Raw genomic sequence first — 26,334 nt, 5'->3', positions numbered from 1 at the left:
GATGTAATTGAAAAACAGGTATTTGTAACTGAATGGTTCCTGTACCAATATGGCCGCTAATGCGAGTCAACTGAGGATTACGTGATCTCTTACGTTGCAGAATGACATTCTTAGAAAGCGATGCTGCTAACCGTAGTGCATCGCCCATAGTGGAGGTTGCTGTTGCCCTACGACAGGCTTTCATTTAAGGTAATATTAAGAGGGCATCTGCATCAAAACTTGCAGAATGGGTGTCAGCTGCTTGTAAGAAAATACTTGAAACAATAGTAAAGCCCTCATTTAAGAAATGCTGCATCACAAATGCACTTAATGGTACATGGGATGATCTTTTGTGGGAAAATACTGACCTCAACAACTCCAAAAGTGATTCAGAAGAATCTTTAGACTCAAACTCAAACATTGCATGTGATACTGAAGAAGAACGTGATATGTAATTGTATGGTTAAATGTATGCTATTGTCTGCTAGTAAAAACATTTATTTCTGTACATTTAATGTAGTTTCTTTTCCCCCGAAAATTGTTATTAAATCAATGGTGCGTCTTACAATCGATGGCATCTTAGAATCGAGGAAATATGGTACATAGCATACACACACACACACACACACACACACACACACACACACACACACACACACACACACACACACACACACACGTATATATATACATACACACACACACATTTTTTCTCAAACTAGTCATTTTCCCCTTGAGACACTGTGTTGATTTTATTAACAGTATACACTTTTAATCCTAACGTTTTATGCCAGAAAATTTCATAGAGGAAGTAAATTTTGAACGTCAGCAGAATCTCAACCCATTTGACCTTTAGAATGGAAACTTACTTTTAAGCTTTAAAGGGGCTGTAAATCATAAATTCTTGAGTACTTTATGGGTTTACTTATTTTCCCACTGACCTTCAGAATTTCAGAAAAGTTATCTTTCTTTTAATCTGTTTGTCTGTAGGAGTCTGTGAATGTGGGAACGTGCCCAGCTGTCCAAGGCTCATTGAGATTTTGGAAACTGAGGCAGAGAGGTCTTGTGATCCAAATATCCAAACCAACCAGCAGCTAAGTATCCTCCTCCCAGGCTATGAATCATCTCTGCAGCTCACCCTGCTGCTGTTGCCTGTAGCAGAAGTCACCAATTCCTGGGAAGTTGATGCCAGGACCAGATTAGAAGAAGCTGCCAAAGAGGAGGAAAGAGCTGCCATAAGCAGATCGGCAGTTACAAGGAGAGAACTGAGTGCTAGGGAAGACACCAAGGAAAGGGGCTGACAATTAACAAAAAAGAAAGGAAAGGAATCTATATTTGAAAAGATGCAGTAGATCATTGTGACGAAGAACACAAACTGTAGGATGATGTTAAAGTGGTAAGAGATGCAGTAATCACATCCGTAGGACAGAGATTGTGGTCATTGGGCAGTACAGAGTGAATTAGCCAATCTTGTACTCTGCTTGCATCTCTAAACTGATATCTGTAAAGATCTGTGATTGGCACTGCAGAGATGAGTAAGACACAAGTAGTGAGGGACAGCAACAACTCCCAACCACCCCAACCCCACTTTACACATCAGGATGGAGAGACAATGCTGAAAGAGGATCTACAGGCTTCCCGCAAGATTGAACGCTTCTCCATACCCCTGGACAACCTCAAGATGATGTTTGAAAAGCCAAGTCGTATTGTTGTAGTGCCACGTAGAAGCAGCAAGAAAAAGGTAGGGATGTAAAAATATAGTTTGTTAAACTCATGCACCAAATTACAGATTGATGTCAAATCAAGGGTGGAAACACAGTCTTCAGTAGGGGTTTGGTGGTGAGTCAACTACTACAATGCCTAGTTGCTGTACTATTCTACTAACTTTAATATCTGAAACAATATAATGCTTGTGCAACACATAGGCCGCTATGGAGTTAATGACTACATGGAAGTATGTATGCATCACATTGTACTTCTGAATAAATCATTATTAATCAACACTCTTAGCTTTTTGGTATCTTATCAGTGGAATTGCCAATGGATTAGCAAGTAAAAAACTTTAGTTTAGGTTCCAACAACCCTAATTGCGGCAAAAAGACGCCTTATTGCTGAACAAATTATCTAGGCTCAGACTGGTGTATGTTGGACTCGCTCAGTGCTTATCAAACTTACTCAAAATTAATTATTTTCATGTCAAAATTATATTTTGTAGCCTTGGAGAATTGCATGACATACAACTGCCTTATTACTTACTAGTACTTATAGTCATATAAGCTGTGAAAGAGGGTTCTTAAATGTTCATGCCAACATTACACAGATTTTGTATGGACAATACGTGACTCAAACCCACAGCATTAAAGGGCTTATTCTACATTTGCCAAAGCACAAATCGTCCGCTTTGGCGATATAGAAAAAGCACCCAAATCTAGTGTTTGATCAAAGAAAAGTCAATGCTCATTCTATCATTTCCTATCTAGTAAATGCGCTTGTGGGAGAGACTGTGAAGAAGACCTAATGATTAAAGCTGCAGACCAAGCAATATCCTACATGTGTTTTTTTTATTATATAAATTAGTTCTTCTTATGAGAAAATACTTGTAGAATTAAAGAAAAAAACAATTCTGAATGCAATTTTTAATGTATTACAATGTAGCAAGCATTTTTTGTTGCTATAACAACCATTTACAAAATCACATCCTCTTCTGAAACAGGCTCTGGCACACCCCTTTTTGAGCCCTGCCCTCTCTCTAGCAGTGCACCAATTGTATCTAGTGACTTCCTGGTCACACAATCTTTCCCACAGAACTTTGCATATTTGGTCCTCTTCTGTTGTACTGACAGACATTTAGGAATCCCCGAGTTGACTCTTCGATGATCTATCACAGGAGAATAGATCAATCAGCAACTAAGCTAATTATTAATCATTGTGTGGATTGTATTGATGCACATATTAAAGGAATTTTTTTTTTAACAGCAGATTGGACTGCTGCTTTAAACTATGTTTTGTAAGATGTCGCTTTGCATTCACTCAGTTCATCATTTATAGTAAAGTTCTACTTTACAAAGTACATTAAAATGGCAGTAAAGTGAACATTGTTTTATCTTTTTTTCTCTTCAAAATGCACATATTTAAAATTGTGAGTCCTAAAATATAAACAAATATGTTGTATATACAAACTAAAGAGGCTATATAGGATATCTTATCATAGTATAACTAACACATATTGCATTGATTTCAGAGCTGTACTAAATAAAATAGAGGTTTAAAAGAAATTCATATAAACTTCAGACTTCTGATAGTTTCTAGGGGATATACCGGTACATATGTAGATGGCACACAACTTATTAGCGACTACATGCCTTTGTCTTTGTTCTCTTTTAAAAGAACCTTAAACTGCAACATTTTTTACTACTTTTTTCCCTAACTTGTTATCAGGAACCATATAAAAGGAGAATCCTGAATGCTAATGTATTGCACAGACTATTTTAGAAGTCATCATAAATTATGCGTGAGATTGATCATGAATATCCCAGCGTTGCCACCTGTCCTTATTTTACCTGGAAGGTAGATGTGTTCTTTGTATTCCTTGCAATACAAACAATACAATATTTCTTATTAACCAGTTTTGAGAGTCAAACAAAAACTAAGGTACTGTATCAATCATTTGCTTTGTGTACTTTTTTTGAGATAATAAAACTATATTTTTCCTATTGTGCTCTGCACCAGAGAGAAAGCTAATTTTGTTCCAAATAAAATGTTCCATATTTAATAGATTTATCTGATATATATCCAATTTATTTTTCTTCTACATGGCAAAATGTTAACTTTGCTAACCACAACATTAGATAATTCTAACATATGTTATTCTATGCTTTTTATTACATGGGGCTTACTGTACATCACCATTTGTAACAAACACACATACTGTGTTTACTACTCTGAACTTTGCAAACAATGTGTGGTTTTCCATTAGCCTGGTCATGTCAGCCTCCTAAAATGGAATGACACATTTTTGTCATGTGATTCCTGTACTCTTTGTCTTCACCTACTCACTCCCGAGACTAGACTCTTTCAGGGGTAACACGGCCAAAGTCTTTCATCTGCTCTCCATAATTTCCCATGTGTAACTAATTTTTCCCATCTCTCATGACTCGCACCTTTTTTTTTTTTTACATTTTATTTCATTTTGCAAGGTAAATCTAGCTTTTCTTCACAAATAGTTTATGAGACAAAAACTTCTGGCACATACTCCAGGCTTATCCAAAAAGAAATGTATGATACCTGCAGTGATTTTACCTGTAGCCTTGTTCCTCCTGTGAAGACAGCAGAGCCTGAGGAATAGGTTATCATCCTCCATCAAATTAAAGAGAGCCTCTAGATTGTCACTTTGCATTCTGAATTATATGAAGATACAGTACGTTTGCTGTTTATTTAACCATTTGAGGGCCAGAAGACCCAAGTGCCACCGTTCTTCAGATTCATGACTACATGATCACTTGGGCAGCGATCAGGTGGTTGCAGGAAGGCCCCCCCACGATGGACAGAATTGGAGGAGACGCCACTTCCATTCTGATCGTGTATCACTTTGATGGAGCACTGATCTCACCATAGAAAATGAGCATTAATGGCATGACGTAATAATGGCACAGTATGTCATAGGGCCCCTAGAGTGCCAGTCCTCATGATGTTCAGGGTACATCATGGGACAACTAAAAGGGTCATTAAAAAAAATATATATATAATACTGAATATCATAAAAATAGTCTACACAGTATTGAATGTTTTATATAATAAATGAACACATCTAGTTCTCACCTTTAAAAACAAGCTCAGGTAGTCCGTGGAATACCAATTCACATGTGCATTTGTAAGAGATGGAGGGTGTTACAGCATGTTCCAGAATTATCTATATTCACCCAAACCAACAGACTTTAAATTATCAGACTGCACACGTATTAGTCACAACTACTGTATTAAAAGGTCAAATTGGGTTGTGATAACTGTGATAGTTGCACATGTGTGTTGAATATAAATGGTTTGAACAAAAACACAAGAATTGTTGGGATTAGGATTTAAATGGGGGGCATTTGTTTTAAAGCAACAATACATTTCCCCTTTTTTATTTTATTTGTATATGTAAAGCATGTGACAATGTTTAATTCTACTTTCTTACCTACAGTAAGCTGGTAATCGTTTGGTGCTCTTGTTATAAATCTATCAAAATCCTGATTGTGTGACTAACATAATGGCTGCCTTTCAGTTTCCATCAATCCTTCAGTCAGTGTAACTTTGCAACGACCATGTATTCTGATATTACTAAGGTAACATTGTCTATTGTTACACTTTGCAGCTCAAACTGCTGGAAATATTGGCAACAAATTATCACAAGCAGGAAAGTGTTGTAAAGATCTTACACTGCTTGGGAGGTGGGCTAAACCTGCGACAGAAATCAAACGATGCTTTAAAACTAATTAAAAATGTCATTAAGAGTTGAATAAATAGAAGATTGCAGTAAGTATTATCTAATACAACACAATTGATTTTTTTTAACATATGATGTCCCATTTTGCTGCTTTAACAAAATGCAAAAATATATTTTCATGCAGTTGAACAATAAGATAATATAATAATTATATGCCGGTCTTCTTTTTAATACTTTACAATTTCAAAGCAGTCATATCTAAATTGCTGTCACTTTATAGCACTGTTCAGCATCACTCTTTTACTTACAGCTTCTACCAACTATTAGATAAATGTTTACATTCTGTGGGCACAATTTGATCATGTAAGAATTTGAGTTAGTAAACTTTTTTTTAACTATTCAGTATTGTTTGACCACACATCTCAAATTGTACACAATCTTAGATTCCATTATACTGAATATTCTTCACTTGTAAGTGACTGTGGTGTGATATTTGTGATTTACAGTAGATTAGTGTAAAAAAAGAACTACGATGCTAGCTCGAGCTTTAAAAGATAGGCAATCTAAGTTTAACATCCAAGCTATACGCTTAAAATCGGGCATACAAACAGCCAATCCCAAAAAGATAGTAGAAGAATTTGGTTCATTTTATGGTTCCCTATACGACGGTAAGAAAGTGGCACATAATAACAACACGAGCAGAGCTCTAAGAGATTTCTTGGCCAGCTCAAAGCTGGGGAGATTGACAGAGCAGGACAGGGAAGTTCTGGGCGCCGACTTCACATTAGAAGAAGTGTCACAGGCCATTAAAGAACTTAAACCATCAAAGGCACCAGGACCAGATGGTTTCTCGGGGCTATACTATAAGAAGTTCTCAAATTCACTTGCCCCACGGCTGCTCCACATGTTCAACGCTATATTAGCAGGAGCCCCAATCCCTGGGGATATGCTGCGAGCGTCTATATCTCTAATACATAAACCTGGCAAGGATCCGCTGAATTGTAAAAGCTATAGGCCAATTTCCTTAATCAATACCGATATAAAAATCTATGCTAAATTGTTGGCCAACAGGTTAAATCTAATCCTACCCAGACTAACACATCCAGATCAGATCGGCTTCATCAAAGGAAGGCAGGCAGCGGATAACACCCGGCGATTTATTGATCTGCTAGAATTGGCAAATAAAAATAAATGCTCAAACCATGTTATTAAGTCTGGACGCCGAAAAAGCTTTTGATAGGATTGACTGGCCATATTTAAAAGAGACGCTAGCAGCATTTGGCTTCGGAGATCGGGTCAGTGGAGCGATTATGTCACTGTACTCAAGCCCATCTGCCAGGGGTATACATCAGGGCTTTCCCTCACTTCCATTTCAAATTCAAAGTGGCACAAGACAGGGATGCCCTTTATCTCCCCTCCTGTTTCCCTCTGTATCGAACCTCTGGCAGCACGCATTCGAGATAATCCTGATATCTCAGGGTTAAACGCATACGCTCAATCCCATAAAGCGGCCCTGTATGCAGACGATATCTTATTAATCATCTCAAAACCCCTCACCTCATTACCAAATCTATTTGATCTACTAGACAAATTCTCCAAAGTCTCTGGGTTTAAAATAAAAAGACAGAAAAGACGGTGCAAAACAGCGCTAAATATACAATATTATAATAATAGTAATAATAATAATAAGATGAATTGGCAGCCAGACAAAAACTGACTGTACAGTCAGTAACTAGGCGAAGAAAAAAGATAAGCCGGCGCCAGTCCAAACCGTGACGTGTAAAGTCCAAATCAAGTCCTTTAGTAATGGTGATGAGCAAAGTGCAGATTTCTTCCAAAACGTGACGTGATATGTGGAAAAATAAATAAAAGAGAATTATGGTGCAGTATGTCAGATTGAGGACATAAAAACATATACCACTAACAACATTAAACAAACAAGACAGACTCACAACATTAACTAGCCAGACAAAAATTAATAAAAAGCTATTTAATAACAACTAATGCAGATTCTGGATAATATCACACACTGATCCGGGGGGGCAAAATCGTTGCCCTACTCACAGGATGCAGGATATTTGGAAGCAGTAGGACTGGAAGCACTTTCTTTAGATCCAAGATGGCGACCGGAGCTCACTCTCTGGCGTCCCCACGTGTGGCAGATGCTGTATGGAGCTCCTAGAGGGTCTGGATCAGTGATGCTGCTACGCGTGTCTCTCGTGTCTCTCTCCCTCTGCCGGTTTCAAATTCTCCTTCTCTCCTGTACCCAGCTGTGCAGTGTACTCTCCACGAATAATCAGCTTCTAAAAACAAGTCTTCCCAACGCGTTTCATGCGCATGCGCGCACTTTTTCATGAAACGCGTCGGGAAGACTTGTTTTTAGAAGCTGATTATTCGTGGAGAGTACACTGCACAGCTGGGTACAGGAGAGAAGGAGAATTTGAAACCGGCAGAGGGAGAGAGACACGAGAGACACGCGTAGCAGCATCACTGATCCAGACCCTCTAGGAGCTCCATACAGCATCTGCCACACGTGGGGACGCCAGAGAGTGAGCTCCGGTCGCCATCTTGGATCTAAAGAAAGTGCTTCCAGTCCTACTGCTTCCAAATATCCTGCATCCTGTGAGTAGGGCAACGATTTTGCCCCCCCGGATCAGTGTGTGATATTATCCAGAATCTGCATTAGTTGTTATTAAATAGCTTTTTATTAATTTTTGTCTGGCTAGTTAATGTTGTGAGTCTGTCTTGTTTGTTTAATGTTGTTAGTGGTATATGTTTTTATGTCCTCAATCTGACATACTGCACCATAATTCTCTTTTATTTATTTTTCCACATATCACGTCACGTTTTGGAAGAAATCTGCACTTTGCTCATCACCATTACTAAAGGACTTGATTTGGACTTTACACCTGGGTTTAAAATAAACCAATCTAAATCTGAAGCTCTGAATATCAATCTCCCTAGACATACGGAGAAACTACTGAAACTAAATTTCAAATTTAATTGGCAGAAGAAGTCTATAAAATATCTAGGGATTCATATCACCAAAGATGCAAAAAGCATCTACAATGCAAATTATCCCAACCTAATTTGGACGTTGAAACAGGACCTAATCAGATGGTCTTCCAAGAAGATTTCTTGGATAGGTAGGATACATAGCGTTAAAATGAATCTACTTCCCCGTATCCTATACCTCTTCCAGACACCACCAGTGCCTCTCAAACTAAAGGATATACTCTCACTTCAGTCTGCAATATCTAACTTTATCTGGAACGGGAAGAAACCGAGAGTAAATAAATTAAATATGAAAAGACCTACCTTAGCTGGTGGCTTAGCGGTACCCTGCCTGTTATCATACTATAAAGCTGCTCAATTAAGTCATATAATACAATGGCATTCAGACCCTACATTGAAGAGATGGGTGGAATTATAAAGTGCTGCATGCTCCCCATTAGACCTCAGTAGCCTGATTTGGTTACCTAAATTAGCGAGGAAACCCGCTACCCTGCCGCTCACCTCAATTATCAACTCTCTATCGGTCTGGAAAGCAACGAGAATCAAAACTCACTCACATCAAGATGCTCTTTGATGTCCCCCATTTGGAACAACCCGAGTTTTGCACCTGGCCTAATTGGTAGCAGTAGTTCTATCTGGAAACTAAAAGGAAAAGGATATAATAGATTCAAAGATATGGAAGGATACAATCTAAAAATCAAAACATTCAACCATATCAGACTAGAAAAAGACATTCCCCACACAGAATTCTATTAATACCTCCAGATTAGAGCATTCTACAACAAATCCGCCCCATACCCTCCCCTGACGAATTTCAAAAAGCTCTGCCGGGTAGAAACCGACACTAAGGGACTTATATCTACGATCTACGGAGAGGTAGTCGAGTCTGCCACATCTAAACAGCGAATCAGTGTTTTCTATCACTCCCCAATCCTCCCCTTGTTTTCTAAACAGCGAATACCTTCATTCCAAAACCAATGGGAGTTAGACCTAGTAGAAACCCTAGAAGATGAAGATTGGGACTCCATATTCTTAGCCACCGCCAAAAGTTCCATATGCACAACACTGAAGGAGAACGCATATAAAGTCCTTATGAGGTTGTACCTCACCCCACTCAAATTATCAAAATTCGCTCCAGGGGACCCATTGTGCCCCAAACAATGTGGAGGAACAGCTGACCTGTTACATATGCTGTGGTCCTGCCCGCAGATCTCCCTAGTTTGGGAACAAATCAGGAATTGGATCCAGAGGATTTTTGACCTCTCTATTCCCCCAGACCCATGGCTGTTTCTCTTAAACAGACCCTTAAAAGACCTGTCAAAGTCGCATAATAAACTCATTGCACATTTCGAAATAGCAACGCGGTGCGAGATCGCAGCATTATGGAAACGCCCCGATATTCCAATTATCCCAAAGATTCAGAATCGTATTTGGTTTATTTGCCAGATGGAAAAGTTAACAAGCTTAGTTAATGACACTGGTGACAATTTCCTAAAAGTCTGGGCCCCTTGGTTAGCACAGACAAACATCCCCGGGGTAGAGCGTGACACAATTTGGCTATGATAGTAATAGATGCGTTCTCCTGCAGAGAGGTGAAGCCCGTACCCACAACATATACCTCACACACCATGAGTTTGCTCATATATACCTTGCCTCAGCTACTGCGGCTAATCAGCGGCAGTAAAGACATCTCAACAGCCCTCAAAGACCATTCCATCCATTCCCTCCGATCTCACATTCCTATTCTACACCCCTTCCCTATTTCCTCCCCCCTTTTTTTTTATTTTATTATTTATTATAATTTATTATAATTTATTACTATTAATATTATCCCCCAACCCCTCATAATAAGAGTGACTATCCTCTCCCGCGCGGTTAAGTAGGGCTCGAAAAACCGTGTGGGTCAGTTATGCGTAAATTAATGTTTACTATATGCTAATCTGAACAATGTCTCTTTGAATGTTTTTTTTTTATGTATAAGAAGCATATATTCATCAATAAAATTCAAGTTATTAAAAAAAAAAAAAAAGAACTCAGACTTTTTAACATTTCTTTCTATTAGTCTTCACTATGTTTACATTGCTGTAAAATCTATGCAACAAGAAATAGTGCCACAAGTAATACATATGTATTCAGCCCCAATATGTCATATTTAATACAGTGAATAAACATACAATGAGTTATAAACGGTATATCTAACATCCAGTAGTGTATCTAGACATGCATGGGCCCCAAGGCAAAACATTTTTCAGGGCCCGATTAACATTAATACTGACTGCAATTTTTTTTCTCCCTCCCCGATCCTCTCCCTGATCATCTATCTCATCATCCTCCTCATCTCTCCCCCTCCTCATCTCTCCTTCTCCTCATCATCTCTCCCCCTCCCCATCATTATCATAATTTCTCCCCATCCTCCTCATCATCTCTCCCCCTCCTCATCATAATCATATCTCCCCCTCCTTTTCATCATCATCAGCTCTCCCCTCATCATCAGCTCTCCCCTCATCATCATCAACTCTACCCCCATCATCATCAGATCTCTGCCTCATCATCATCAGATCTCCCCCTCATCATCAGATCTCCCCCTCATCATCATAAAATCTACCCCTCCTCCCCATCATTTCTCCCCTCCTCCCCCTCTTCATCAACTCTCCCCCCACATCATCATCAGAACGCCCCCTTCATCATCATCAGAACGCCCCCCTCATCATCATTAGATCTTCCCCTCATCACCATTAGATCTTCCCCTCATCATCATCACCATCATCATCAAATCTCCTCCTCATCCTCATCAGCTATCTCCCTCCTCTTCATCAGCTCTTCCGTCATCATCATCATCAGCTCTCCCCCTCATAATCATCATCATCAGCTCTCCCCCTCATCATCATCAACTCTCCCACTCATCATCAGCTCTCTCCATCATCATTATCAGATCCCCCCTTCATTATCATCATCATCATCAGAACTCCCCCCTTGTCATCATCAGCTCTCCCCTCATCATCATCAGCTCTCCCCTTCATCATCAGCTCTTCCCCTCGTCCATCAACTCTCCCACTCATCATGAGCTCTCCCCATCATCATCAGATCTCCCCCTCATCATCATCATCAAATCTCCCCCTCCTCCCATCAGCTCTCCCCTCCTCATCATCATCTGCTCTCCCCCTCATCATCAGCTCAACCCATCATAATCATCATCATCTCTCCCCCTCCTCCTCATCATCATCATCAGCTCTCCCCCTCATCATCAGGTCTCGCCCTCATCATCATCAGGCCTCCAATCACTATTATCATCAACTCTCCTCCTCCTCCTCCTCATCATCATCATCAGATCTCCCCCTCATCATCAGATCTCCACATCATCAGATCTCCTCCTCCTCATCATCACCAGATATCCCCCTCATCATCATCATCATCATCATCAGATATCCCCCTCATCATCATCATCATCAGATATCCCCCTCATCATCATCATCATCAGATATCCCCCTCATCATCATCATCAGATATCCCCCTCATCATCAGATCTCCCCCTCATCATCAGATCTCCCCATCATCATCAGATCTCCCCATCATCATCATCATCATCATCATCATCATCATCATCAGATCTCCTCCTCATCATCATCAGATCTCCCCCTCATCATCATCATCATCAGATATCCCCCTCATCATCATCATCATCATCATCAGATATCCCCCTCATCATCATCATCATCATCAGATATCCCCCTCATCATCATCATCAGATATCCCCCTCATCATCAGATCTCCCCCTCATCATTAGATCTCCCCCTCATCATCAGATCTCCCCCTCCTCCTCATCATCCCTCCCCTCCTCCTCATCATCAGCATCAGCTCTCCCCCTATCATCATCAGTTATCCTCATCATCAGCCCCCCACCTCATCATTTTCATCATCAGATCTCCCCATCATCATCCTCATCAGATCTCCCCCTCGTCATCAGATCTCTCCCTCATCATCATCAGATTTTCCTCTGATCATCATCATCATCATCATCATCATCATCATCATCATCATCATCATAATCATCATCATCATCATCATCATCATCTCTCCCCCTCATCACCATCAGATCTCCCCCTCATCCTTCATGCTTACCTGTGTTAGAGACAGGCGCGGGAAGATGGAATGCGGTGGCGTTAAACAGAAGATAAGTCAGCAGAGGAATCAGCAGTTGTTACACAGGCAGAGCAGGAGGCAGGGGAGGTGTGCGCTCTAACAGCAGACACCGGAAGTAAGAAAGACTTCAAGGTTAGACCGCTAGAGCAAGCTCTTCCCCGGCTGTCCTGCTCTGACTGTGTAACACCTGCTGATTCCTCTGCTGGATATCTTCTGTTTAACGCTGGGGCCCACCGCCGCATACCATCACCCTGCACCTATCTCTATCTCAAGAGAGACAGATGGGCCAATGACAAGGCGGAGGGGAGTGGGCCCCCCAAGAGCGCAGGCCCCTGGGATTTGCCTGGGCTCCCTGGGCTATAGCGATGCCCCTGCTAACATCTTTGCCAAGATGGGTAACAGAAATGCTCTGAGAACACTAAGGATGGTTCAAATGCAGGATTGAACTTCAGAGTTTAATGTCTTATCCTGATATAGCTTTGACTCTTTTTCTATTATCTAAAAACTGTATATAAAAAAAAAAAACTGGTTAAGCATTACCTAAACTCCTACATATTACCTAAGGCAGGGGTGGACACAAATTTAAAAAAACATACAGTAGGAGGCAGCTAGATTTTTTAGGAGCCAATGTTTTGTTGAGTGACACAAGCAGGATCGCACAGGCCATGGCTGTTCCAGTCTATCCTCCTCTCTCCTTTTTCTCACCCCCCCCGCTCATGCACACACTAACACACTATTACACTAACACACTCTCACTCACACTGACACTCACTAATTTTCACACTGACACAGACATACATCACACTATCACTCCTCCACCCTCCTCCCCGACAACTGTCCCCATCATCATCATCATCATCATCATCATTATCAGAACTCCCCTCATCATCAGAACTCCCCCTCATCAGCAGATCTCCCCCTCATCATCAGATCTCCACATCATCATCATCATCATCATCATCATCATCATCATCATCATCATCATCATCAGATCTCCCCCTCATCATCAGATCTCCCCCTCATCATCATCATCAGATATCCCCCTCATCATCATCATCATCATCAGATATCCCCCTCATCATCATCAGATATCCCCCTCATCATCATCACCAGATCTGCCCCTCATCATCATATATTTCCATTGTCATCATCATCATCATCATCATCAGATCTCCCCCTCATCATCATCAGATCTCCCCCTCATCATCAGATCTCCCCCTCCTCCTCATCATCCCTCCCCTCCTCCTCATCATCCCTCCCCTCCTCCTCATCATCAGCATCAGCTCTCCCCCTTATCATCATCAGCTCTCCCCCTCATCATTTTCATCACCAGATCTCCCCATCATCATCATCCTCATCAGATCTCCCCCTCGTCATCAGATCTCTCCCACATCATCATCAGATTTTCCTCTCATCATCATCATCATCATCATTATCAGAACTCCCCCTCATCATCAGAACTCCCCCTCATCATCAGATCTCCCCCTCATCATCAGATCTCCCCCTCATCATCATCAGATATCCCCCTCATCATCATCATCATCATCATCATCAGATATCCCCCTCATCATCATCAGATATCCCCCTCATCATCATCACCAGATCTGCCCCTCATCATCATATATTTCCATTGTCATCATCATCATCATCAGATCTCCCCCTCATCATCAGATCTCCCCTCATCATCAGATCTCCCCTCCTCCTCATCATCCCTCCCCTCCTCCTCATCATCAGCATCAGCTCTCCCCCTTATCATCATCAGCTCTCCCCCTCATCATTTTCATCATCAGATCTCCCCATCATCATCATCCTTATCAGATCTCCCCCTCGTCATCAGATCTCTCCCACATCATCATCAGATTTTCCTCTCATCATCATCATCATCATCAATCTCCCCATCATCATCATCACCATCATCAAAACTCCCCATCCTCATCATCATCATTATCATCATCATCAGCTCTCCCCCTCATCACCATCAGATCTCCCCCTCATCCTTCATGCTTACCTGTGTTAGAGACAGGCGCGGGAAGATGGAATGCGGTGGCGTTAAACAGAAGATAAGTCAGCAGAGGAATCAGCAGTTGTTACACAGGCAGAGCAGGAGGCAGGGGAGGAGTGCGCTCTAACAGCAGACACCGGAAGTAAGAAAGACTTCAAGGTTAGACCGCTAGAGCACGCTCTTCCCCGGCTGTCCTGCTCTGACTGTGTAACACCTGCTGATTCCTCTGCTGGATTATCTTCTGTTTAACGCTGGGGCCCACCGCCGCATACCATCACCCTGCACCTATCTCTATCTCAAGAGAGACAGATGGGCCACTGACAAGGCGGAGGGGAGTGGGCCCCCCAAGAGCGCAGGCCCCTGGGATTTGCCTGGGCTCCCTGGGCTATAGCTATGCCCCTGCTAACATCTTTGCCAAGATGGGTAACAGAAATGCTCTGAGAACACCAAGGATGGTTCAAATGCAGGATTGAACTTCAGAGTTTAATGTCTTATCCTGATATAGCTTTGACTCTTTTTCTATTATCAGAAAACTGTATATATAAAAAAAAACTGGTTAAGCATTACCTAAACTCCTACATATTACCTAAGGCAGGGGTGGACACAATTTAAAAAAAACATACAGTAGGAGCCAGCTAGATTTTTTAGGAGCCAATGTTTTGTTGAGTGACACAAGCAGGATCGCACAGGCCATGGCTGTTCCAGTCTATCCTCCTCTCTCCTTTTTCTCTCCCCCCCCCCGCTCATGCACACACTAACACACTATTACACTAACACACTCTCACTCACACTGACACTCACTAATTTTCACACTGACACAGACATACATCACACTATCACTCCTCCACCCTCCTCCCCGACACTGACCTGATGGAGAGCCAGGGCAGGCATAGTGCTGGAGCTCTCGTCTCTCTCCCTCCCGCAGCTGTCGCATGCTTCTGCTGCCCTCTCTATCCCCCCCTCTGCACTACACACTAAGCAGCGTAGCTCTAAGTAACATGTCACCAAACGCTGCCACAAGCGCTCAATCCTGCCTTGATGTTACGCTAGTAAAGCAGGATTGGGCGCTCTATGACTGGCTGTGGTGGTGACTGACAAGTCACACAGTACTGCAAGACACAGTTGTTAGGGACAATATTTTAGGCACCTGGGAAATTTCCATCATTGATTACAAAGAATTTTAAGAGAAATTACTTTGCCAAGATTTAGCTACTGTACTATATAGTCTCCCCCTTTTCGACAAAAGGGAATGGAATGAACTTTGGGTTACTTCCTCACACCCCCACTTACAGGACTGGAATAACAAATACTTGATACAATTAAAACATTTAATTGTCACCACCATGCCAAATATGGATCACGCACAAACCCACATGTAACACAGACTCAATATACACATATACAAAGGAGTATTTGTCACATACTGTAGCCCATAAATGTTAACCTGGAGCAGTCACACCCAAGTGTGTAAACCGTTTAAAAAGAATACAGTATATTCATATTTTTACAGACAGAAATAGCATTTTCCTATTTCCTTGTTTAACATGTCAGTCACAATTAAGTTTGGGCAGTTCAGCAATTATACTGTATGTGAACATAAACAATAAGTGGTCTAATCATTTTCCATGCCTAAGTTGTGAGAACATGTTGGGTGGAATTAACAAAAGACAGGAAATAGAAGAAACTGTAACAGTTTCGTAGCAAAATATTCCTGGAAGAGAATTATTTCATGAGAAAGGATACATTTGTATAAATACATGTATTATGTATAAATACATTCATGTATATCCTGACTGAAAGTCTATCTTGTTTTTAATGCAGTGTACATACAATATTATTGCAAAAAAACAAAAAAAAAAATATATATATATTTTATATAGATATAATATAGATATAATATATATATATATATATATATATATATATATATAGAGAGAGAGAGAGAGAGAGAGAGAGAGAGAGAGAGAGAGAGAGAGAGAGAGAGAGAGAGAGAGAGAGAGAGAGAGAGAGATCACACATTGTATTGTATGTCTATATTTATATAGCGCCAAAAGTGTATTCAGCGCTTCACAAAGAATACAGTACAGGGAATTATAATAATACAATCAGTGCCGCAAAATCAGACAATAGGAAAGGAAATAACTGCCCCGAAGAGCTTACAATCTAAAATGTTTGATGGGAGACTTACAGAGACAGCAGGTGAGGGAATAAGTGCTGTGTATGGCAGTCCTTGGCCACAATGGGTGGTAGGAGTGGCCAAGTGTGGGATAGTAACCATGAGTGCAGCCTGTTGGGATGCTTAACTTGTGGGGTGAGTTTTAAGGTTAGTGAGTATGAGATCAGAAGGTTAAGACCATTTACAGGGGAAGAGATGGCACACATGTAAATGAACCAATGCGAAACCCATTAGAATATGTCATATCATCATCCCTTGCCAAATGTCTGAACCTGAAGAAGCATGTTTAGTTTAGACACTGTGACCTATATTTCCAAGGCACCTTATTGTCTATACCAATGAATAGGCTTTTCATCTTATTACCGCTTAGTTAACATGACCTTGTCTTTGTTAGAGGTTTCAAAGGATTAGCAGTAATATTACGGAGGGGAGTGCAGGGTTAAGAAGCAGAGAGCAAAAAGAATAAGAAAAACACAGAAAAGTGACCAAAGATTGTCACTAAAAGGCCCTAGAGATTGCACTCATTATGAATGGTAGTATAATATACATAAAGTACCAGTTTAATAACTAGTACCACTAATATGAAAATATAGCAGACCAATGGGAAATACCCACACAACCCAAACTATAGCACAACACAGAAATAGACACTTTTCTTACATGCTAAAATATGACGGAATGCATAAAATGACAACTAATGTACTACAAACTAAAAAGATCCCCATGTGGGCGAAACGGAAAATATAAGGTGATAGTGACAATCTTTGGTCACTTTTCTGTGTTTTTCTTGTTGTTTTCCCTATGCACAGTTGATTACATTTCATCTAGTTGGTGAGCAAGGTGTTCTTGTGTGTTTTTTAAGCAAAAAGAATAACCAGCTGCAACAGAGAGTTACAATGATGAAAGATGGATATCTTTGCAACCATAAGAAAATTTTGATTTTTTTAGATGGAAATCCCCATTGAACTCAAAAATTACTCAAATGGCCACTTCAGACAATTTACTGTAGAATTACCCCTTGAGCCTGTTACAGTTACAGTGTTATTGTATGCTTGTTTTGGAACATATTTACATCTTGCAGCGATATACAGAATAAAATATTACTTACTGTATACTCCATGTGCAATCAACATTTCTCAACAGGGGTTGTGTTCCACCCCAAAAAGCATTAGTATGCTGATCATAAACACTTGCAATAGAATGAATTTACCACATTTTAGATTTAATACTGAATACATTCATAGACAAAACTTCTGGTTTGTTTCAGAGGGTTGGCAAAGCCTAAGGGGCCTATGCAGGTAGCTTTGATAAGTGACTTAACACTTGTTAAGTGATTTTGCATGTGCAGCTATTGAGAAAGCTTTGATAACATGACAAAATCGCTTGGATATGGCTTTTTAACGAGCGTTAGCACTTTGGCTCAAAAAATGCCCAAACTGGCATTTTTTTGACAGCAACTGCTATTCAGGTAGTTTCGATTTGCACATCGCACCTTAGTGGCTAATTGCTAAGGTAATGAAGGGGTTAAATAGCAGTGCCCAGTTTGTTGGTGGTACAGGTGGTGATTGAAGCTTGGAAATGCCCCAGGGTGGGTGGTTAGGCCTCCCGGGAGTGTTGCAGGAGGGGTTAAGCCCTTCATTATTTTAGCGGATAATGAAAGGGTTAATCCCTTCCACGAGGCCTAACCACCCACTCTGGGAAACTACCCTTTTCACCCATCCCCTCTACCACCAACACAACACAGGAATGGTCAAAAGTGCTATTAGTTAAAGATGGCTAATAGCACTTTTGCCCATTCAAAATTAATCAATAGTCAGGCACTTTATAGTAAATAATAGTTGTTCTTACCCTTGCTAGGATGAAGTCCGTCCTCATCCTCCTCCTTTTCCGTAGCACCAATATTTACATTAAAAAAACTACAGTAGCTACAGGCCAGTAACCCCTTCATTACCTTAGCTGTTAGCCATTGTCCCGTGATGCGGGACATTTAAACTCGCAGGAGATACCGGCACCCCCACCTGAAACTAATGCGGTTCAGCTCTGGAGACCCCCTGCTTCAATACTGTACTATGTTAATAAAATGAAAATAAAACAGTGCAATTGCCTGTAAGAGCTATGCAGGGAGAAGCCGTTTCTCTGTGCATCTCTTCCAGACTGGAGCGAAATCGCACAGGCATATTGCTTGAAAAGCAAATTCCAAATTGTGGGGTATGTCATTTTTGTAGCACACTCTATTTACCAAGTGATATATCTTACTGAATACCGTTTTTTCACAAAATTCATACCGTTCGATAGGAACATGCAAAAATGTTCAGTGTTGCATGGATAATATCAATGCTAGCTTAATAGTCTCCTAACAGCGGATACGGCCTTGCTATAATTCACCCCCCCCCCCCCTCGGTTAGTTCTGTCCAGTCAGAGTCTATAGCGCCACCATCACTAGTTGAGTATCCAGGATGTAACTAGTCCCCTTTCGTGGACTTATCGACCCGCAGGTTGCAACCATATTTCCCCCTTTTTTTCTTTCATCCCCTGACTTCCCTTTTTGGAGTTGTTTCCCCATGTTTCCCCTGTTCTTTTTCTGTACCCCATAAAATCTACAAATAAATAGGAAAGGAATGTAATGCTTTATTGAATATGCTAATAAAGAAATGCTAAATTGAAACAATGTTTCGACCAAAGTTTAATAGTTTAGCTTTATATAAAATAAAAAGACGAAAGTCATACAATCTGGTAAATTGAAAATAATCTGTTATGACCAAAGAAATATTGACCATTTATGATCTTAACAAATGTTAACAAATATATGAAATGCGAGGCTTTCAATAAAAAATACAATACAAAAAAAATCTACAAATAAATAAACAATTGAAGAAAAACACTCCTTGATAAAGTACAGAGGTGTTTGAAACGCGTAGGAAAGCTGTGTAGCTCCTTCTTTATTCATGACTAAATAAAACTTTTTTATTTTTGGACCCTGCTCCCTCGGTTGTGCGCTTCTTTTTCCTTCATTGAAGAAAACAAATACAATAATTCTTCTTGCAAAAAAAGACAAAGAGCCCTATTTAATAAGCTGTGCTATGCTACAGGACACCTTACAGCCCAATTATTTGAATGCACCATTCAACGGTATACGGTATAGCACAGTTTAGAAAATATAGGCCAAACTGTGATACAACAAAAGTTATCTTTATAGTACAATAAATGAAATGCAGGAGTAATATTTTCTATAATCCAGAAAATTGGCAGAAGCAAAACACGCACCCAATGCATTTTTTCCCCAGAACCCCCATTTCTGATGCAGTAGGTTGGCATTTTATATTTATATAGCTGCCCCAGCATTGCCTGATCTATCTACTTAATCCAATGTGGCAACGGCAGGGGCTTATTTCCAATCTTTTCTGGAAACATTACAAATATTTTATTTCCAATTTAGTGATAGTGAAACAGAGGCAGGAGATCAAAATATTTCATAAACTAAACCTTTTGCTTGTGATATTGCAAATTGTTGATACAAGTGCTAAAGAAAGAGGAATAGAGTTGTAGGCTGTATTTGATTTGACATTTTGTAGCTACAGTAGCCTGTTGATTTGCAGAATGAAAAACGGACACTTCTCAATTTATATATGCGAGCGTGTGAGCAAAATTCAATATTATATGTGGCAATGGTTTTTGTAAAAGTTGATATCAAGGTGCTCTCTAAGGAAGTTATTCGCGGTTGTTGATTTCTGCTGAAGTTTCCTATGTTAGCTCATTTTTCTTTGGCAAATTCGGATATTCAGAGATGGGTTCAAAGATTTTAAATACAATACTACACTAAATGTTGGTCCAATTTCAAGAATAACACATTGGGCCTATGTACTAAGATACATACAGCTCAACCCCGTTATAACGCGATCCGTTACAACGCGAATCCGCTTATAACGCGATGCAAGCGTGGCTCCCAATTTTCGTATTTATGAATACTTTACAACACGATTATTGGTATCTTAAATACTTTATTGTACAATGCGTACATTCTTCCTAACGCGATCCCCTTATAGCGCGATGTGATTGTTTGGACCCCAAGCACAGAGTTATAAGGGGGTTGAGCTGTATTTACATTTTTATTGTGACCTACAATAAAAGTAGTACAAGCCTTGATAAAACTTGCTTCTGTATGTCTGAAGTTAAGTTATATATACGCATAGTTCATTGTTTGAAATGAGTTTTGATGCAGTGTCATGTTATTCATTAAAGTTAAAACAGAATTGTGTATTGTTTATTTATAACTAGTGTTGGTAAATATACAGTAACGTATTAGTGTAATATTACTGTATTTATAATAGCCATTTTAATACATTTTATTAAACTATATAATGAAACATCCATGCTGCGTCAAATACATTTCTTGTTCATACATACAGCCGCAACTTAATTCAGCCCTAACAATATAAACATACATTGTAGGGTTTGCCGGTTCAACTTGGCAGGAGATTTTGACGAACGTTCTACTTTTTTGGCACAGACACAATTTTGTTTTAGTTCTTACTAATAACATCTGTGCATCAAGTGGATTCAATTTCCAGAATGGGACAATTCGTCACGGCCGTTTCACCACTGCCAGTTAGCCACGGTCATTTACTGTAGCTGCTGTGGGACAATTCACCGCCATTATTTCATCGCCGGGTTAGAGGTTAACTTTAGGGGTTAGGATTTCTTCAAGGAAGAAATTTATATGGGTAGAAGCCGGAATATTATGAGCTAAGGAGTGAGGATTTCTGCAAGGGCTCTCCCTACATTACCCCCGGCTCGAATACAGCAGCACTGGGTCCCAGCACTACCTACGAATCTCCCTACATGACCCTCAGATAAAGTGCGGCAGCACTAGCTCCATTTATAATATCCGGTTCTTCCTACAGTACCACCAGCTCGGAGGCGACAACACTGGGTCTCTGCTATGCCCCCAGCCCCCTCCCCCTGGATTATCATCAACTCACCAAACCCCCCACATCAGAAATGTCCAGGAGGCCAATTGTCCAGCGACAAAACAGCTGCGGTGAAATAGCCACGGCCTACTGTCGAAGACCCTTTTATTTCTGTTCGGAAAAATATTTGACAAATACCATGTCTGATGCTTAAGGCCACATTGAGAAAAATAATGTTAGTACTGTACTGTACATAGTCACACAGCAGCACAATTAAAATAGAGATTTCCATGCATCAACGTTATGCCACAAATGCCATTTGCGATGCTTAGCACCTAGGCCCTTTGTTTGCAAAAAAAATGCTGACATCACATTTAAACCAATACCTAAATAAATAGCTTATTACCAATCTTCAGCAATGGATTTAATGACCGTGCAACGTTTACAGACGTCAGTATACTAGTCACCAAGCTTGTATAACAGATTAAGTGCATAAATTACCGCAGAGCTTCCGATGTCTAGCCAGTTATCTTAGAATGCAGCAGCTCCACTTGGTTAATTATATCTAGTTTGTTTTTTTTTCAATATCTTTGTTAAGCTCAAGCTCTTAGCAAATGCCTGTCAGCCTATTTACCACAGTGACGTTGCGATTATAGCTTTCAGGCCTCAATTTAAATAGCTATTAAAATACTTGGCAATGAAAGAAGTGTTAAAGAAAAGCTACAGCTTAGTGTACAAATATGAAATTGCACTTAGAAAGGTTATGCACCTTTCTAAGTGTGATTGGTACCATGAAGATACAATACATACAGTAAATGTTCATGTTAATGTAATCTTTTATTTTTACTTAAATCAGATTTTTCTTTTTTAATATATTTGAATATATTTTTATGCCATACCAATCTGCACAAATTGTCTACTTTTTTGGGGGAGTGCCTAAAACTGATGCCATATTCTCACATATGTAATGATAGCTTTTCAATTAGGTGTGTAGATGTGTAGGTGTGTAGTGAGTGAGTGAGTGAGTAAATAAATATATATATATATAAAATTTCATTGAAATGTCTGAGAAACACAGGATGAATATATATATACAGTGTTCGACAAACCTATACATTTGCTCGCCCCGGGTGAGTGGATTTAACATCGTGGCGAGCAACTATTGGCCCAAGCAGCATACATTTGGTACTAGGTGGCGAGTAGATTTTTTTGTGTGGCGAGAAGATTTTTTGGTGATTTGTCAACCACTGTGTAATATATATATATATATATATATATATACAAAAAGAAGACAAAGAGTGTACGCCCCATAGTGTGATCCTGTACATTTAATAAAGGGAAGGGAATGGTGGAGGGATTAAAAACAGTTACAAAGCATAAGTGATAAACAAGCAGTTTGTGATAAAAAGATCACCAACGATGCAGGAACCGTTCCGTGACGTGCTCGCAGTCCAAACGAAATCTCTGGGCAACACCCGACACCAGCTGTCCTTAACACGATCGATTGAAGTCCTCCACTTTGATAAAGTTACATTTGTTGTGACGAAACGCGTCAGGGATGTACATTACGACACTACGTCATCACGTTGTTTGCACGCTTTACGGCCGGAGCGTGTGGAAGCTGATTTGAGGCCAACTCGAATGCCACACTGGGTGGAGGACTTCAATCGATTGTGTTAAGGACACCATTCCCTTCCCTTTATTAAATGTACAGGATCACACTATGGAGCTTGCGCTCTTTGTCTTCTTTTTATATCTATAGATTCTGCCTTGGAAGTGATTCTTCCATTTGAGAGCAGCTGTGGACCCTTGGATTCTGTACAGTTTTCCTGCATTACCTATCAGGACTTATTCTGGGGTTTGGACATTTACACTTGGACTGTACTAACATTTTTCAATACATATTTATATATATATATTTTTTATATGTTTGAGTGTATATTTTAGTTTGTTTATATTATTTGTAAATGTTATACTCATTATAGGATTGTTTTGCATTTTGATTTTTTACACTTTGAAAGGGGTTTATTATTATTTTTCACTGATCTATGAGTGGCGCTACTTTATTTACTTCTTCTCTTGTTATATATAACAATAGAATTAACAGCAAAACACACTAACTTAAAAACATGAATATACTGAAGACAGCCTAACAAAATATATGTACCAAAAAATATATTTAATAATAGGAGGACTGTTGATATAATGAAGAAAATCTATGTTACCTCAAAAAAACTACAAAGTGTCTAAATAAATATAAATTATAACACAAAAATAGTTTGATATGATCCTAAGTGGTAATACAAAATAATATAAGTCCCTACTGGCATGAATGCCTGCTAGGGAGATATATAGCAGATAATAACACTGTTGATACGGTGAAGAAAATCTATGCAATATTATATTACCAAAAAAAAAAAATATTATAAAGAGGGAGGGGAAAAGCACACAGGAATAATAATCATATCCTGGCTAGCAATTCCCACACAGAAAAAGGAAAACAATGAAAACTGTTGCAGCAAACAGAATATATACCCATAAATGACATGCAACAAACAGAGTCATAAACTCTGCTACAAAAAACATTTTTAACATGGTTCCCTATAGGCTTAAGCTTGCTGCATGGTCACAGCTTTGAGCACAGCCAGGGTTAAGGTGCATACCCAGAAAACCACCCACAGACAGCTGTTTCGACCTTAATGAGTCTCATCAGTGTGGGGTTGATTAACTGGGAGCAAAAAGTGGCACTGTGTGCTCATTTGCATGTCATTTCCCAGAATCCCTTGCTGCAGTGGAAGTGCTGTGTGCTGGGTGGCAATGGGGAAAGGCGGGGTTGCAGACCTGCCTAAGACATGCAGATGAGCATACAGTTGTATTTACATTTGCATATTTACTTTGATGTGGAGGGTTTTTGTCACTTTTTTTACTCACCATAACTTAACTCAGTATTATGGTTGGCCTATCCTTTAGCTTCTTTGCATACCCAGTTAATCAACCCCACACTGATGAGACCCATTAAGGTCGAAATCGCTTCTCGGCCTTTTGGCTAAGATCAAGTGTAGGGTCTGTCCTGTGAAGGATGGCCCTATTTGCATCACTTGGTCCTCTGGTCATGGGCTGAGGAGGCGGATGCAAAGTAGCCCGGGCTTTTTAATCTTGCACCCCAGGCTTGGAACACCTGGGGAGCATCACTTGCTGCACTGTGGATGGCTGTTTGGGCGGCGGCCTCCACTTATGAGCACTTGATCTGCACAGATTTTTTTGCACCGTCCCCTATTTTTCCCGCACTTTGGCCCCCCTTATTGCCTTCCGCTGAGGGGACAAGCCAAATTATTTTTGTCACCACCTGGCCTTGCAAAGGGCCAGGCGTGCACTCATGCACACCCTTTTTGTGTTGTACGTTTGAGCACCTCCTGCACTGCATTGCACAGAGCACCGGAGCACTCGCACCATGAATTTGTTTTGTTTGGTGTTGGGTTAACGTCACCCCTTTCTTCGGAGAGTAAAGACTGTAGTGCTGGCTAGTGACCGCCAATCCCTCGGGAGAAGATCACGGTGGGTTAGTAGGCGTCAGCCGAACACCCTAAAGACTTGGACCCTCCTGCGGCGTCGGCTGCACTAGGAGGGAACAGGATGGACGTCGGATTCCTCGGATGACGACGTCAATGTAACAACAGGAATCCAAGGCTTCGGCTGGAGAGGACTGTTTCTTGGTACGGACTGGCCTACTCTCCGGAGAAGACTTTGTCACATGTGGAGCGCACCTGATCTCACTTGACCACGAGCACGGTTTTTGAGGTGGAATCACTTTTTTCACCAGCCGGGCTACATAAAAAAAAAAAAAGCTGTCTGTGGGTGGTTTTCTGGGTATGCACCTTAACCCTGGCTGTGCTCAAAGCTGTGACCATGCAGCAAGCTCAAGCCTATAGGGAACCATGTTAAAAATGTTTTTTGTAGCAAAAAGTGGCACTGTGTGCTCATTTGCATGTCATGCCCCAGAATCCCTTGCTGCAGTGGAAGTGCTGTGTGCTGGGTGATAATGGGGAAAGGCGGGGTTGTAGACCTGCCTAAGACATGCAGATGAACATACAGTTGTATTATATATATATATATATATATATATATATATATATATATATATATATATATATATATATATATATATATATATATATATATATATATATATATATATATATATATATGTTATTCAGTATTAGGTGATACCTTTTTTATTTGGACTAAGAATTTATGTCATAGGACATATTTATATTCATCCTGTGTTTCTCAGACATTTTAATGAAATTGCTCCTTTAATTCGAATGTTTATACTGCAAATATCATACTGAACAACATATGACATTTATTTTCTGGGAGATTTGGTAAGAAAACGAGAGATGTTTGTCCCTTCCATTGACTTGTGTAGAAAATGAAAATTGATGCATTTATCAGTGAAGTATGAAAGAGCCTTAAATAGGGAGAGTTGTCCAGTACGGCACTTATAAAAGATGCCTGCATGATAAAAAAGGTAATGTTGGAGCTCAGGTGTGCAAATTCTGTAAAAGGAATGTTCCTTTTTAGCTGCCAATCAGGAACAAGTTACACACCAATGTTATTGAATTTAACAGTCAAAACAAACGTCAATTATATGAAATTGAGAATTCATTACGCTTCTGTTTCCTCCTATCAT

General features: G+C 40.1%; 1 protein-coding gene across 2 annotated transcripts in view; it reads left to right on the top strand.

The window, feature by feature from the left end:
* The first annotated feature begins 1,154 nt into the window (after nt 1-1,154).
* Nucleotides 1,155-26,334, top strand: part of XIRP2 (xin actin binding repeat containing 2) — a 217,077-nt gene continuing 191,897 nt past the window's right edge. Inside the window, exon 1 of one of the 2 annotated variants that reach the window (XM_075609168.1) lies at nt 1,155-1,720. In XM_075609168.1, coding sequence (XP_075465283.1) covers nt 1,511-1,720 — 210 coding nt within the window. In that variant the 5' untranslated portion in view covers nt 1,155-1,510. The remainder of the gene's footprint in view (nt 1,721-26,334) is intronic. The other variant, XM_075609166.1, reaches the window with a different exon arrangement.

This window comes from Ascaphus truei, chromosome 7, assembly GCF_040206685.1.
Source record: "Ascaphus truei isolate aAscTru1 chromosome 7, aAscTru1.hap1, whole genome shotgun sequence".
Taxonomy (NCBI): Eukaryota; Metazoa; Chordata; class Amphibia; order Anura; family Ascaphidae; genus Ascaphus; species Ascaphus truei.
This window is presented reverse-complemented; position numbering and strand designations above follow the sequence as displayed.